The sequence below is a fragment of the Sapajus apella genome, unplaced genomic scaffold (genome assembly GCF_009761245.1).
Source record: "Sapajus apella isolate SASKATOON/1434 unplaced genomic scaffold, GSC_monkey_1.0 scaffold45, whole genome shotgun sequence".
Classification (NCBI taxonomy): Eukaryota; Metazoa; Chordata; class Mammalia; order Primates; family Cebidae; genus Sapajus; species Sapajus apella.
Window position 1 is genome coordinate 19,960,194 of NW_022436985.1, and position 17,317 is coordinate 19,977,510.

Sequence of the window (17,317 nt, forward strand, 5' to 3'; positions counted from 1 at the left end):
ATCTTACCTTTAATTTTATATAAAACTGAAATTTCTTAGAAGAGGTTTTAAATTAACACTTTAAAAAATGTGTGGGGGAATTACTAGGCTGGGCGCACTGGCTCACACCTGTGATCCTGGCACTTTGGGAGGTCCAGGTGGGTGGATCATTGAGGTTGGGAGTTGGAGACCAGCCTGACCAACATGGAGAAACCCTGTCTCTACTAAAAGTACAAAATTAGCCAGGCGTGGTGGTACCTGCCTGTAATCCCAGCTACTCTGGAGGCTGAGGCAAGAGAATCACTTGAACCCAGGAAGCAGAGGTTGTGGTGAGCCGAGAGCGTGCCATTGCACTCCAGCCTGGGCAACAATAGCGAAATTCTGTCACAAATTTTTAAAAAAAGGTGGATTACTTTACATAATAATAATCCAAACCTCAGCCACAATGTCTCATGTTTAGCTTTTGACATAGTAGATAAAATAGCATTGATGTGATTATAGGAGATAAAATATTACAATAGTAAAATTAGCTATACCTAATAAGTATAATTATTCTAAGTTGCATGTGTTAATCCAAAATCCATGCTTCTCTGTCTGTCTCAATCTGGGTTGAAAGGCATACTCAAATCATAGAAACACTGAAATTTGTATAATTTTCTCTCATGGCATAGCATATAAGAGTTTATGAATTAATAGGACCAAATACAAATATATTGTATTAAATATTTTCTTCTGTGTTCATGAGGAATAAACATCAATCAAAGCCTTGTATACGTTTTCATAGATTTTATTTTCCTTCTTTTAAAAAACTATTTTAGTCTCCATGAAAATGTTCTGCCTGAATTTGCTTATCATATAATAGAGCATTAAGAATGAAATTTGAATAAGAATAGAAAGAATGCTGATATTGGTTAAAATAACAGAAATGATATTAGGTTTCTTATTCTGTTTCATAAATTACATAGTTATATGAATGGTCTGAATCTTGTGTTTATAGTTTCTCTTTAGGACTTTATTGATTTTTTAAATCACATGTGAAGTAGAGAAGGAGAATACTTATATCTAAAATATTTTCCTGAGGATTGAGGATTAACCCAAGGCATTTGAAATTGTACTGTTGATACATTTCACCTCATTTTCTTAATGCTCAGTCTTATTCTTAGGTAGTTGAAATAGCCATTCAGCTAGAATTGGAGTAGGGGCAAGTCTGTTCCTCAGTAGCACCTATTTCCTTCTTCCTTATATTGGTAGAAAGCATGTCAATGACAAAGGAATAACTTACTATTGAACCCAGTGGACTTATCCTTTGTATTAGGCAACATTCCTGAAAAAGCAACTGTTAGTATTTCTTACTCTTTCATAACTCTATTTCATATTATCTCATATACAAGCATGTTTCCAGAAAATTTGTACTAAGTATCAACTGAGTGAGTAATTTTGAATATTATCTCCTTAGTCCTTCATTCAGTTTTTTTTTTTTTTAGTTAAAATGGTAGTTTTCCAAACTATTGTCTTTGGCTTGCCTCCAATTCTAGTGGCCTTTTGTCTAACTGATTTACATTCATTAAAATCTATCAAGTCAGACTGCAGCTCTGCTTTACCAACTGTAATTTAGCTTTGTTCATGCCTGTGGATAAATTCTTTTTTATTAAACTTCAGTTTGTTATATAGTGGGTAACTATATGTAGTCCTTCTCTAAATTTCTTTGAGAATCTATTTAGTTTTTTGTCAGTGCCACTTTCCAAGGTGATCCAGAAAACCAGATCTCTTCCTTTTAAAAAAGTTTAAATGGTAATAGTAGAAATAGCTTTTAAAGCAATTGAAGGGCTACAGTGTTGCTTAAGAATGGTAGTTTTATATTTTTGGGAAGGTAAAATTCGAAATAATTTCAAAGTCAGTCTTATTAGCTGTATTATGGTACTTCGTGTCCAAAAAAAGAGAAAATGGAATGGAACATTTTAAATAGCACTATAATATAGTTAAAAGAAACAATGAGAATGAACTGCTTTTGAGACATTTTGTCTTGAAACCAAAAGATTTTTTTTCTCCATTTCCTTTTCTTCCTTTGAAATTCAGATACTGAAATTTTTTTAGTAATGATTTGGGTCATGCTGGCCCAACAAGCTAATTTTTAGAAATTTTATTTTGAGATTTTTGGAGAGAGGTTATTTGAGGAATTAGGATAAGAAGGCCGATTTTAAAACTATAGACACAGACATGGCCAATCTAGTAAGTTGGAAGTGTTCTGTGAAATCATTTAGAAAAATAAAAATATATTAATTTTATGAAGAAAAGGCATAAGTAAAAGCAATTCTTATACAGTTATTTTAAAATAATTTAGAATTCATGTCCTAAGGTATAAGGCAATGCTTTATCCGACATATGGGCTAACAAGTTGTCCTTGAGCAATAAAAATTGATGTCCCAAATCATAAAAATATGTAGGACCTCACTAATTTTGAAAATTTCTGGCTTTCTTCCAAGGATTACTTGGTCCATTTATGGACCATGTCAGTGGAAGACTTTTCTTTTACTGAGTAAATTTGTTTTATTCTTAAAATATAATATAAAAGAGTAATAACATACATTTTAAAGAAAATAATTAAATGAATAGCTGTACTCCCATTGGTCAATATTTTAAATACCTTTTTAAAAAAATGCACTGGGAAAATGTAATTGTCATTTATAAAGGAGACAAAATAGTTATTTTTGTATTATATGTGAGCTAGAAATCAAAAAGAACGATCTAGTAGAGAAAATATTAATAATTCATACCAGATGATATACAAAGCACTCTAAAATTGGACTTGATCAGCCTTATGCATAATAATAGTGCAAATTGAAATTATATTCAGTTACCATTTTTCACCTGTCAGATTGGGAGAGTTTGCAAAATTTAATAAAATAGCTCTGTTGGTGAGATTATGGGGAAATAGGCACAATCATACCTTGTCTGTATAAATCCCCTATACCTTTTACGTTTGCTGTGTTTTTTTTCACGATTACATCATTCTCCCAGATGTTACTACTATCTTGAATTTAGATATTGGGGTTACATATGCATCTGTTTTTTTTTTTTTTTTTTTTTTTTTTTTTGAGACGGAGTTTCGCTCTTGTTACCCAGGCTGGAGTGCAATGGCGCGATCTCGGCTCACTGCAACCTCCGTCTCCTGGGTTCAGGCAATTCTCCTGCCTCAGCCTCCTGAGTAGCTGGGATTACAGGCACGCGCCACCATGCCCAGCTAATTTTTTGTATTTTTAGTAGAGACGGGGTTTCACCATGTTGACCAGGATGGTCTCGATCTCTTGACCTCATGATCCACCCGCCTCGGCCTCCCAAAGTGCTGGGATTACAGGCTTGAGCCACCGCGCCCGGCCCTGTTTTAACCTTTTAATGAATGGAACCTTACTGAATGTAATTTTCTATGACGTGGTTTTTATTCAATGTTATGTTTTTATGATTCAGCCATGTTGATGCATACATCTAATGACAATTCTTTGTTTTACTGCTGTATTGTATTCTGATATGTGAAGATGCTATAATTTATTCATTCTGCTGTAGATATTTAGGTTGCTTCCATTTTTGTTTTTGGCTACTATAAGCCGTACAGCCAAATGACGATTCTCGTACATTTCTCCTGATACACTTCACAGGAATGGAATTGGGTTTTAGAGGTCTGCTCATCTTTAGCTTTTTTAGGCAATACCATAATGTTTTACAAAGTAGTTGTACTAAAAGATACTACTTAAAATAATACAGTTTTCATTTTCAGTCTTTTCTCTAACACTTGATATTGTCAGATTTTTAAGTTTTGCCAGTTAGTATGAAATAGTTTCTAACTGTACTCTTAATTTGTATTTTCCTAATTGCTGATAAGATTGTGGATCTTTTCATGTGTCTGTCAGCCATTATATTTCTTCTTTGAAATTACTGTTGATGTTTTTTGCCTATTTTCTATTGGATGGTTTCTTGTTGAATTAGAGGAGTTCTTTTTTCTACTTTGTGTTATAAGTGTCTTCTCCCACTCTATGGGTTTTCCTTTTGTTTTATTTCTGGTATCCTTTTAATGAGTAGATTTGTTATATATATCTTGCTCTGTCATCCAGGCTGGAATACAGTGGTGCAATCTCGGCCACTGCAACCTCTACCTCCTGGGTTCAAGCGATTCTCCTGTCTCAGCCTCCTGAGTAGCTGGGATTTACAGGTGTGCACCACTATGCCTGGCTAATTTTTGTATTTTTAGTAGAGATGGGGTTTCACCATGCTGGCCAGGCTGGTCTTGAACTCCTGATCTCAGGTGATCCTCCCTGCTCAGCCTCCCAAAGTGCTGCGATTACAGGTGTGAGCCACCATGCCAGCCAGATTTGATATTTTTAATGAGTTTTAAAATCTTTTCTTTTGTAGTTAACATTTTGTGTCTTGTTAACAACAGAAATCTTGCTTTTCCCAGATTAGAAATATATTCTTTTGTATCATCTTTTAAAAGTTTTGATGTTTTGCTTTTCACAGCTAATTCTTTGTCATTGACTTGTTTGTTTAAAATGAAGTCTTGTTCTGTCACTCAGGCTGGAGTGCAATAGTACAATCTTGGCTCACTGCAACCTCTGCCTGCTGGGTTCAAGTAATTCTCCTGCCTCAGCCTCCTGAGTAGCTGGGATTACAGGCACCTGCCACCACGCCCAGCTAATTTTTGTGTTTTTCGTAGAGATGGGGTTTCACCAACTTGGTCAGGCTGGTCTCGAACTCCTGATCTCAGGTTATCCTACTACTTTGGCCTCCCAAAATGCTGGGATTACAGGTGTGAACCACTGTACCCAGCCTTGTAATTGATTTTTAGTCTAATTTGGAGTCTGATTTGGAAAGGGATTTTATTTTTTCCCTATGAGTAACCAGTTATCTAAACATGATTAGTGAATAGTTTTTCCTTTTCTCATTGATCAGTAAAGTCACTTCTCTTATATATTAACTATGTCTAGGTCTATTTTGGGAATCTCAGTTCCTTTCCAGCAGTCAATTCGTCTAACCTGGTACCAGTTGGTATACTGTCTTAATTATTATGGCTTTAAATTAAAACTTGATACCTGGTCTTGGAAGTCCCCTCACATTTTTATTTAGCACTGTCTTGACAATTTGCACATATGGCTCTTCCTCATACATAAGAAATAGCTTGTTAAGTTTCACGAAAAACCCTGTTTGAACTCTGGAATTGCATTAAACTGTCTGGATCAGTTTAAGAAGAATTGACATTTTAATTATATTGAATCATCCTATTCATGAATTTGGGCTCTTCTTCCATTTAATGTCTTCTAATAAAATTTTATAGCTTTCTACACCAATCAAGTACATCTGTTAGACTTATTTCTAGGTACCTTATACTTTTTTTTTTTTTAATTGTAAACCATAACTGTTATTTTTCCTTTTTTTTTCTTTCTGAGAGGGAGTTTTGCTCTGTTGCCCAGGCTGGAGTGCGGTAGAGCAATCTTGGCTCACTGAAACCACTGCCTCCTGGGTTTAAACGATTCTTCTGCCTCAGCTTCCTGAGTAGCTGGGATTACAGGCTCCCGCCACTGTACCCAGATAATTTTGTGTTTTTAGTAGAGACAGGGTTTTACCACGTTGACCAGGCTGGTCTCGAATTCCTGACGTCAAGTGATCCATCCTCCTTGGCCTCCCAAAGTGCTGGGATTACAGGTGTGTGCCACTGTGCCTGGCCAACTGTTTTATTTTTTAAGGTTTTTTTTTTTTTGTTTTTTTTTTTTTTTTTTTTTTTTCCCCCTTGTCTATTTGCTGTTAAATATAGAAATATAATTCATTTGGTTTTTTGGGTTTTTTGTTGTTTGTTTTAAAATTAATCTTATAGTAAGCCTTGTTGGCTAAACTCTAATTCTCCTGAAACTTTGTCTGCAAATTTTTTGGAGTTTCACATGCAGTAAGCATTTCATGTGCTGAAAATTATAGCTTTGTTTTTTTTTTGTTTTTTTTTTCAATTCTTACATATTTAATTTCTTCTTATTTTTATGTACTGACCCTAGGATATTTCATATAATGTTGAGCAGAAGCATTAATACTAGACATACTTCTGTTGTTTCCAGTTTTAAAGGGAATGCTTTTAATAGTTTTTATTAAGAATGATATTTGCTGTATGTGTTTGTTTAAACGTTTTTTAAATTTTAGAAGTTTCCTTCCATTCCTGCTTTGTTAATCCATTTTCAGATATTTTATTGAGTACTTTTCTCCTATAGAGATGATTATATTATTTTTCTCATCAAAAGTTGAGGTAAATATGTGGTAAATTATATACATATATGTTTATGTATATATATATATACACACACACACACACACACACACTTTTTTTTTCCAATTTAAAACACATTTGCATTGCTGAGGTAAACTCAACTTGGTCATGTTATATGCTTTTATATAATACTGGATTTAATTAGATAGATATCTGTCAAGAACTGTAAAGGCTTTGAGATTTTACCCTACTTAAAAGCTCATAAGTTAGTCAGTTATTGTTTCTTGGATGGTGGTAGAAGACATGAGATTCCTGGGTCAGAGAAAAAGAACATTATTATTCAAGCTACAAAATGGGCCCAGATCCATGCTGTGTACACAGTCAGTTTGTATTGCAATTGGGTAATCCAGGTCCAGGATCCAGCACTTTTTAAGCAAGCAGCAAATATTGTAGCAAAATAACAAAAAGCTACTGGTCTTGCTTCCCCAGGGTAAAGTCACATGATAGTAATGATGGGTTGCCTTGACCTATTTAGTTGCCTATATAAGTAATTACAGAAACTATGCAGTATCAAGAGACAGATAACCCTTGCAATCTGTCATATCTACCAAGAATGCATTGGGAAGCACAAGGCCCATGGTAGACTGATTCTCCTAAGAATTTTTTCAAGGATTTTTCTGTGTATGTTTATGAGTAAAATGGACCTGTGTTTTTCATGTATGTGTATGTAAGGTTTATAATGACCATAGAAGGAGTGGGGAAAATTCCGTATTTTTCAGTTCTCTGAGTTTGTGTAAAATTGAATTAATGTATTACTTGAAATCTTGGTAAAACAATCCTGCAAAACTATCATTGCCTGGTGTTTTCTGTTTTCCTTGATGAAAATATTAACTACTATTTCAATATATTTGTAGTATGAGAACTTTTGAGAAATTACTTTTTTTTAAAGCGAAAGCAAGTTTATTAGGAAAGTAAAGGAATAAAAGAATAGCTACTCCGTAGCTATTTTCATTTTCATGGTTATTGTTCATTTTTATGGTTATTTCTTGATTATATATTAAACAAGGGGTGGATTTTTCATGCCTCCCCTTTTTAGACCATATAACTTCCTGACATTGCCATGGCATTTGTAAACTGTCCTGGAGCTGCTGGGAGTATAGTAGTGAGGACAATCAGAGGTCACTCTTATTGCCATCCTGGTTTTGGTGGGTTTTAGCTAGCTTCTTTACTGCAACCTGTTTTACCAGCAAGGTCTTCATGACCTGTATCTTGTGCTGACTTCCTGTCTCATCCTGTGACTTAGAATGCCTAACCATCTGGAAATGCAGCCCAGTAGGTCTCAGTCTTATTTTACCCAGCCCCTACTCAAGATGGAGTTGCTCTGGTTCAAAGGCCTCTGACATTTTCTGCTTGCTTTTATAAGAGAAGCCTTAATCCCAAGAGTTTCAGAGGGATGAAAGTTTGTCTTCTGTAACTTCATGCTGAACAGGGGCAATGATATTCCTTTCTAACTAATAGGGTCTCTTGTATTTGGGGTAGAGAGGAGCTCTGTCAGAAAGCATCAGTATGTTGAGGGCCATTCATAACTCCAAGTTCTGACAAAGATGATAACTAAAGTTGGCCGATTGGTGTTGCGCACAGATGATTTTCCTTTGGGTCAAGGGTCTCTTCAATATTATCCCTTCCATGGTTTGCCAGAAAGATGTTACTGGAAAGGGATCCCAATTCCAGTTCTTGGATCTCATGCAAGAAAGAATTTGGGACGAATCATACAGTAAAGGGAAAGCAAGTTTATTAGGAAAGTAAAGGAATAAAAAATAAAATGGCTACTCCATAGGCAGAGCAGTGGAGAAATTTCTAATTGTTAATGAGTCAGTTTTGTTGGATCATATCTGTGATAGTTTCCCTTTTTTATTTTTAAATTGGACATACGATTTATTAATATTTAGATTTACATACTTGTTTTATCTAATTTTGTTAACTTTTTCTGGAATATGACATCCAATACAGGTAGTATATTAGTAAAGTGATTCATAGTTACTATATAATTATCTGTATGTTCATAGTCCATTTCCAGATGGTATTAGACTGTGATACTTAAAGTGTGGAGATTATTATACATCCATCACCCTGGAGCTTCTTCTGGGTCTAACATGACAGCAGAACTTGACTATGCTAAAGGCATCAGTGTATGTTGGTGGCAACTATGCATTGTTTGGTTCTGGAAGTTGAGATAAATGTGTACTTATACTGGATTATAGATTTACATAGTTTCAAATGTAAGCATTTAAGGCTACAGCTTTGCCTGTTTGGGTACTTTTTGTTACATACACTATTTTGATACGAAGTATTTCATTACTGTTTTGGTCTAAGTATTTTTAATATACGTTATCATATCTTTCTTGACTTGTCAATTATTTAAAATATTTAAAATTTCTATGCATGTGATTTTACATTTAGTTATTTTTATTGTTAGCTTTAACCTTAATTACATTATAGACTAATGAGGTAACCTGTATGAACCAGTTCTGTGACATTTGTTGATTCTTGCCCTGTGGCATAGCATATGATCAGTTTTTGTAAATGTTTAACCTGTATCTGAAAAGAATTTTTTTCTCTACTTGTTGGACACAGGATTATATATTTGTCCGTTAGTTCAATTCGTAAGTTATATTGCTCAGATTTTCTATCTCTAGAAATTTTTCCTGTTGGCTTTTTCAGTAATTATTTTTGTTAAAATTTCCATTAAAATGGAATTTTTCATTTTCACGTGTAGTTCAGTCAGCTTTTGCTTTACATATCTTGGATTTATTTTATTAGATAGTACCCACTTAATATTGTTATATTTTCTGATGATAATGTCTTCTGGTTGTATCTTCTGGTGAATTGAACCCAGTACTAGGTACCGAGCTTCTTCCTTATTAGGATTTTGTCTTATAGTCTACATTTCTAATTTAGCTGTGTCAATGTTCTTTTGGTTAATGTTTGTCTAGTATATCTTCTCTCATCCATTTACTTTCAACTTTTTGTGTACTTACACTTAGGTATACCACTTATAATAGTATATAGCTGGACTTTGTTTTTAATCCATTCTACTCTTTATTTTGTTTTTAATGTGGGTTCAGACCAGTTCCCTTACATATAATAATTGATATTTTTGTTATTGCTGTTCTAACTTTTGATTCCATTCTGTGTGTGATTTTTTTCTGCTTTCTTGCCTTTCTAAAAGTAGTTTTTCACCTTGTTTTTCATTCTGTTTACTTTCTCTCGTTTGAAATTGTTATATTCTGTTTTTAGACTCCTTGTTATTCTTGAAATGGTGCCTCGAATATATTTTTTAAAAGATTAATTTTAAAGTAACTTTAAAAATTGACCTGCTCTTTATATATAGTGAAATTCTTACTTCTTGGTATATAATTCAGTGAATGTTGACAGACACGTAGTTGCATAACCAGCACCACAATCAAGAAATAGAACAGCTTCATCACTCTCCAAAATTCATTTGTGCCTGCTGAAGTCAAAACCTTCTCTCAGCCCTTGGCAACTACTTTTCCAGAATGTCATATATTGGAACATACAGTATATCGCCTTTTGAGTCTGGATTCTTTGGTTTAGCTTAATGCATTTGAGGTTGATTCATGTTGTGTGTATAAAACCTGTGGTACATCCATATAATGGAATACTACTTAACAACAGAAATAAAGGAAATTTTTTTTTTTTGAAATTTTAAAGTTTTAGATTTTATCTTGAGACTCGGTTTGTTTTGAGTCAATTTTTGTATATGACACAAGGTTTATTCTTTTGCTCAGGCATATCTAGTCATTCTAGCACTATTTGTTAAAAAGATTATACTTTCTGCTTGGAATTTTCCTTGCAACCTTGTCAAAATTCGGTTGCCCAAATATGTGTGAATCCACTGCTGAACACACTATTCTGTCCCATTAATGTATGCCAATACCAAAATGTTTGATTGTTTTAGCTTTATGATCAGCTATGATGCAGGGATTATGAGTTTCCCAACTTTGTTCATAGTTTTCAAAGTTGCATTGACATTTCTAGATGCTTTGCATTTTCGTATACATTTCAGAATGAACCTGTGATTTGTGCAAAATAACTTGGTGGAATTTGTCATGGGATATATTGAATATACAGATCAGTTTGGGGGTAATCAGTACCTTAATCTTGAGACTTAATATTGAGTCTTAATATCTAGCATATTTCTTCATTTACACAGACATTCTTTGCTTTATAAAGTTTTGTAGTTTTCACCGATATAGATCTTGTAAATATTTTGCTAGATTTATATCTACTTACTTGATTTTTTTATGCTATTGCAAATGATACTGCTTTTTAAATTTTTAATTATTTGTTGTATAGAATTCAATACAATTGATTTTTAATTGTATTGGCCTTGTCTCTTGTGATGTTTGTAAATTCACTTTTTCTTGGGGCATTTTATAAACTCTTGATCTGTGAACATAGTTTGTTTCATTTCTTCCTTTCCAATATATATATTTTTAATTTTCTTTTTCTTGCTTTATCACATTGGCTAGGACTTCTGGTACTGTATCAAATAGAAGGGACAATGGCGCACATCTTTGCCTTGCTTTTGATTTTAGTGGGAAAGCACTATCTTTCACCATTAATATTAGCTGTAGGTTTTTCAGTAGATATCCTTTCAGATTAAATATTTTTTCCTTCTTTCTTACATTTGCTGAGAGTTTTTATCATTATGGCAAGTTAAATATGGTCAAATACTCTGGAAGATGTTGCTAATACTTCTGTTTTCAGGGAGCGTTTTCAGAAGTCAAAACACTTCTATTACTGCTTTCTTAAATGATTGGTAGAATTTTCCAGTAAAACCATATGATCTTGGGATTTTCTTTATGGAAACATTTTTAACTTCTACTTTGATTTCTTTTGTAGATATAGGACATTGAGGTTATCCTCCCACCTTTTTCTTTTTTTCCCCTATAGCCATGTCAGCTCTCTCCTGCAATCATTTGGTTAATTCTCCTGCAATCATTTGGGTAATTCTCAGAGTTCTCAAATAGTTGATTCTGACCATTTTTACCAGTTTTTTGTTTTGTTTGTGTTTGGTTGTTTAGATTTTTTGGTCATTGTTGCTTATATAGAGCAGCAAATTTTTAGAGGTCTTTAGTCTGCCATTTTTGCTGACATTTTTTCTTTCTTTCTTGTGTCGCTCAGGCTGGACTGCAGTGGCGCGATTTTGGCTCACTGCAACTTAACGCCTCCTGGGTTCAAGCGATTCTCCTGCCTCAGCCTCCTGAGTAGCTGGGATTACAGGCATGTGCCACCACACCCAGCTAATTTTTGTGTTTTTAGTAGAGACAGGGTTTCACCATGTTTGTCAGGCTGGTCTCTAACTCTTGATCTCATGATCCACTCACCTTGGCCTCCCAAAAATGGTTAGACATTTTCTATCCATTTCCAGTGAGCTTTGGTAGTTTCCATCTTTCAAGGAATTTGTCTGTTTCTTCTAAGTTGTTGAATTTATAGGCATATGGTTTTCTTAGTATTTCCTTTTCCTTTTACTGTCTCTGTGTCTATACCTTCATTGTTGATATTTATCATTTGTGTCTTTTTGTTACGGTCAAAGAGAATTTTATCAGTTTTATTGCCTCTTTTTCAAAGTGCCACCTTTTGAATTTAGTACTTTTTTTTTTCTTTTTTTGAGGCGAATTCTTGCCCTGTCACCCAGTCTGGAAAGCAGTGGTGCAATCTCAGCTCACTGCAGCTTCTGTCTCTGGGTTCAAGGGATTCTCTTGCCCCAGCCTCCCGAGTAGCTAGGACTAAGGCATGCAGCACCATGCCTGGCTGATTTCTATATTTTTAGTAGAGATGAGGTTAGCATGGTCGCGAACTCCTGACTCAGGTAATCCACCTGCCTTGGCCTCCCAAAGTGCTGGGATTATAGGCGTGAGCAACTGTGCCCTGCCAGTAACTTTGTTTTTTTTTTAAATTTTATTGATTTCTGCTCATAGTTTCTTCTGCTTGCTTTGGGTTTCATTTGTTCTTATCATTGAATTTAGATCTTTTTGTTTCTAATATCAGCATTTGAAGCTATAAAATTCCCCCTAAAAACTGATTTTTCCATGTCCTACAAATTTTGATAATGTCATATTTTCATTTTAACTCAAAACATTTATACTTTAATTTTTTGAGACAGGGTCTCAGTCTGTCACGCAGGCTAGACTGCAGTGGTCATATCATAGCTCATTGTAGCCTCTAACTCCTGCACCCAAGCAAGCAATCCCCTGTTGAGCCTGTTAGTGAGTAGCTGAGACTACAGGTGCATACCACCATGCCCAGTTAAAATTTTTTTTTTTTTTTTTTTTGTAGAGACGGGGTCTCACTATTTTGCCTAGGCTGGTCTTGAACTCTTGGCCTCATGGAGTCGGGGGATTACAGTTGTTAACCACCATGCCCAGACCAATTAAAACATTTAAAAATCTCCTTGTGACATCCTTTTTAGCTTATGGAATATTTAGAAGTGTGATGTTTAATTTCAGAATATTTGGGAATTTTTCTGGGTATTTGTCTATTGGTATCTAGTTTTATTTTGTCAGGCCATGACTGTTTATTTGTATGCTTTTTTTTAATCTGTTACAGTTTGTTTTCTGGCTCAGAATATGGTCTCACTTGGTGCATGTTCATATGCACTTGAAAAGAATGCATATTTTTTTGTTTGTGAGTGGAGTATTATGTAAATAATAGGTCAAGTTGGTTGACAGTGTTCTGTTCTTCGTCCTTACTATTTTTTTGTGTGTACTTTTTTCTGTTAATAACATCGGAGTGTTTGAAGTCTCAATTATAAACCTTGTAACTCTTTGGAGATGCTATTTTATTGTATTCCCTGTTGTTGCTGTTGATACTTGTCACTCTCCTGTTCATTCTTTTGATATGATTCGTCCTTTTGACCCATCTTGTTTTAAAGTCTTCTATCATTTGGCATTTTCTAGTTTGCACTACAATCTATTTTTAAATGAAATCCTTTCATAAACTTCTTTGTATATATTCTGCATCTTGTTCATTGATTTGAAAAATTGGTTTTTGAAAATTTGCAGCCTTTACTCTTCAGATATTTTCTTTTCTCACGTCTCTCCCTAATCTCTCTTTCTGGCTAGGAGTTAGAGATATTTACTGTTTGCCGTAGCTGTTGATGTAGTCATAAGGTGTGGAGGAAGAGGAAGTGTCCTATAGTCCTATAATTAGGTCTGTCTTAGTGAGTCAGAGTTGACTATTTCCCTACATGTTGTCAAAGGCTAGAGAGGGCCTTTCTCTTACTCTAGGTCTGTTAAACTTTGGGAAAACTTAGATTCTGGAAAAAGAGTTTCCTTTGAAGATAGTACTTATTAAAGAGAATGTCACTTTCTCTTGCCCCCTTTTGGAAGAATGAGGGGATTTTTCTGCAGTCTTTATAGTGGAACCTGGTAGAACCCCTGGAAGTAAAATTTAAGAAAGTATGGGAACCCCTTAAGACTAGGCCCTCTTGGAGTTTTTAACTCTCAAGTGAATCTATATGGAGCCTCCAGCAATTTTGTCAATTGTCAATTAGAGTTTAAAGTGTTCTACTGATATTAGGTCTAGCTTTGGACTTCTGCTGCCCATAAATTGTGATTCTCTGTATCTGCTTGTTTGTATTTGGGACAGCAGTTTGTCCTATGACCTCAATTGTGAGGACAGGAGTGACAGCTTTTAAAATCTTTACATGTTAGGTCAAAACTTAAGTCTTGTTCTCTCTTTCTAGAACTCCAATTTCTTAACTTATCCTAACTTCCATCTTTTACTGTCTTATGTTTTCCATCTTTGTGACTCTCAGTGAGGCATTTTGGTTAATTTTCTTGGAATCTGTTTTTCTTGATGACTGATTTTCTTTTCAGCTGTATCTGCTGCCTAACTAATTCATCAAGAGTTTTTCCCCCTAGTACTTGGAGTTATAATTAATTCAGTAAAATATCCAAATATTTAAAACCCAGCTTCACTTACTTTGACAAAGGTATATACCTTAATAGCCAGCACCTAAATCAAGATATGAAATAGTTCCGTCACCCCAGGAAGTTTCCTCTTCCCACTTTCCAGTCAATTAGGAACTACTAACCAGACTTCCAAAGTATTCATACCATTTTCTAGTAATTGAATTGAAGTAGAAGAATTCAAGGTATTCTACATTCTTTATAACACTTGGTTGGTCATTAAAAAATTTTTTTTAGGCCAGGCACAGTGGCTTATGCCTGTAATCCCAGCACTTTGGGAAGCTGAGATGGGTGGATCACTTGAGGCCAGGAGTTCCAGAGCAGCCTGGCCAACATGGCAAAACCCTGTCTCTACTAAAAATACAAAAATTAGTGGGTGTGGTGGCGGGTGCTTGTAGTCTCAGCTGCTTGGGAGGCTGAGGCACGAGAATCTCTTCAATCTGGAAGGTGGAGGTGGTAGTGAGACCAGATTGTGCCAGTGCACTCCAGCCTGGGCAGCAGAGTGAGACTGTCTGAAAAAAAATTTGTAGATGTGCTGGTATGAATGTGTTGCATTGAAGGTTTGGTTGATTTATTATTTAACAGTTAGAACCTTCATTTTTGGAAGTTCCATGGTTTTTATTTTTTGAAATTTGAATGTTAGACTGTTGTTGCATGCTTGTCTTAATGAATACCTCCTTTATTTCTTAAGGGACTCTATAGTCTGTTACCAATAGTGTGTTCTTTGATGTATGATATATCTGTACCCTTAATACTGATGCATTCCTAATTATTGTTATAACAAAGTTATTTTCTTCTCACATTTTACTAACATGGTAACACATTTTCTTTTTACTTGAAATATATTTGTTTTCCCTATATGTAATATAAATATTGTAAGACGACCCCTTAGAATATTTATATTTGGACCATATTCTAACTCAAAGACAAATAGCCCTATAGGAGAAAGAATAAGTGATATCTTTAAGATACCACTTTTGGAAGTTCCATCTATAAGATATCACTCATTCTTTCTCCTATAGGTCTGAAAAGATAAATGTGGATCTTTAAAGATTAATGTAGAATTTGTGGGGTTACTTCAGGGTGCCAGGTTGTGATATTACTTCAGAATTGACTAAGATTAATATATATGCTTTTTTATGTATATGTATACATATGTTTTGGATAAGCCCAAATTTTAGAGTTTGAAGATTTTGAAGTTTTTCTTTATGACTATCTTAAAGAGAATATTTACATTTTAAAAATGTATATAATAGATTAAATAAAGTAAATTAAATTTAGGAAATTAGTATTTTATCTTGTAGTATACATTTCTGTCTTGCAGTTATAAGTTTTATAGATTTTATTTTTATCTTCTGCTTTAGGCAATCCTTTATCACAGGATATTCTCAATTTATACCAGGACCCAGATGGAACTCGAAAGCTACTGAACTTCATGCTTGACAATCTTGCAGGTAACTATTAGTGACAAAGCTGTAAAATAAATTCTACAGATACTGTTAACCAGCTAACATATCATATGTTGCTCAAGAGCATCTGTTTTTTATAATTGCTTATGGGGACCGGGTGGGGTGGCTCACGCCTGTAATCCCAGCACTTTGGGAGGCTGAGGTGGGCAGATCACAAGGTCAAGAGATCGAGACTATCCTGGCCAACATGGTGAAATTCTGTCTCTACTAAAAATACAAAAATTAGCTGGGCGTGGTGGCGTGTGCCTGTTGTCCCAGCTACTCGGGAGGCTGAGGCAGGAGAATCGCTTGAACTTGGGAGGTATAGGTTGCAGTGAGCCGAGACTACATTCCAGCCTGGCAACAAAGTGAGACTCTGTCTCAAAAAAAAAGATTCAGAGTTGATCAATGGAAATCAACAAATTCGTTACAGAGGTCTTCTTAGTAAATAATTAGGAATATGTGGCAATTTAAGTTGTATACATCGCATATGTATGCAGTTTCTAACTTACTTTAAAATTAAATATCTCTTGTCTGTATAGATGTAGCTGGTCGATCTAGCCATATGTGTGTGCTGTGTGTGTATATAATTTCGTGTGTGTGTGTGTGTGTGTGTGTGTGTGTGTGTGTGTGTTTAATTTTTAAGGAGTTCTTTGTATGTTTTAGATACAAGCTTTGTGTTGGTAGTATGTTGCAAATACTTGCTCACATGCTTTTATTAACTTTTTCATTCTCTTAATTTGTCTTTTGACAAACAGAAAAATTTTAATGTACGCCAGTCCAATTTGTTGACCTTTTCTGTTACGGTACTGCTTTTATCCTCTTTAAGAACTTTTTCATACCATGGATCATGAGTATATTCTCCTATGTCATTATCTAGAAACTTTTTGTTTTAACTTGTTTAGAATTAGGTTTTATAACTTTTTTATATGTATTTTATATTGACTGAGCCATTTATTGATTAGGTTGTCCTTTCACTACTGTTTTTTAGTGTTATCTTTGTCATAAATCAGGTGTCAGTGTATGTGTAGGTCTGTTTCTGGATTCTCTATTCTATTCCGTGAGTCTTTATAGCAATGTAACAGTGTTTAATTATGGACAGCTTTATAAAAAGGTCTTGAGATTGAGTAGAGTAATCCACTAGAGTTAAGTCTTCCTCCCTGACCTATTCTAAAGAATCTTGGCTAGTTCTGGCCTCTGTGTTCTTTTACCTTGTATTTTTATTAAAATTTTTGGAATGAGGTTTTTAATTCTCTCCCCTCACCAAAATGTAGAGATTTTATTTGGGATTATATTGAATCTATAGATTGCTTTGGAAATAATTGATATGTTTACAACAGTGGATCCTATTCTTTTATTTGTTATGCCTTTTATAATTTCATTCAATATTGAGTTTTAGGTTTCTGTGTAGTGGGCTTGCCCATATTATATTACATTTATTCTAAATATTGACTTTTTAATTGTCTTTAAAAATAGTCATTTTAAAGCTATATCTTACTATCTTAATGGCTGATTTATGGAATACAATTGAGTTTTGTATATTTTTTGGTATTCAGTCATCTTCCTAAATACTTACTAAATGCCTTGCTAAAGAACATATTCAGACACTTTACTAAATAGTTTTTAATGTTAATGCATTTTTTATTTTAATTTAT

At 34.4% G+C, this 17,317-nt stretch overlaps 1 protein-coding gene across 4 annotated transcripts in view; it reads left to right on the plus strand.

Moving 5' to 3' along the window:
* Positions 1–17,317, plus strand: part of CNOT6L (CCR4-NOT transcription complex subunit 6 like) — a 107,251-nt gene that overhangs the window by 49,643 nt on the left and 40,291 nt on the right. For all 4 annotated transcript variants that reach the window (XM_032239838.1, XM_032239836.1, XM_032239837.1 and 1 more), the window contains exon 5: positions 15,579–15,668. In XM_032239838.1, the coding sequence (XP_032095729.1) occupies positions 15,579–15,668 (90 nt within the window). The remainder of the gene's footprint in view (positions 1–15,578; positions 15,669–17,317) is intronic.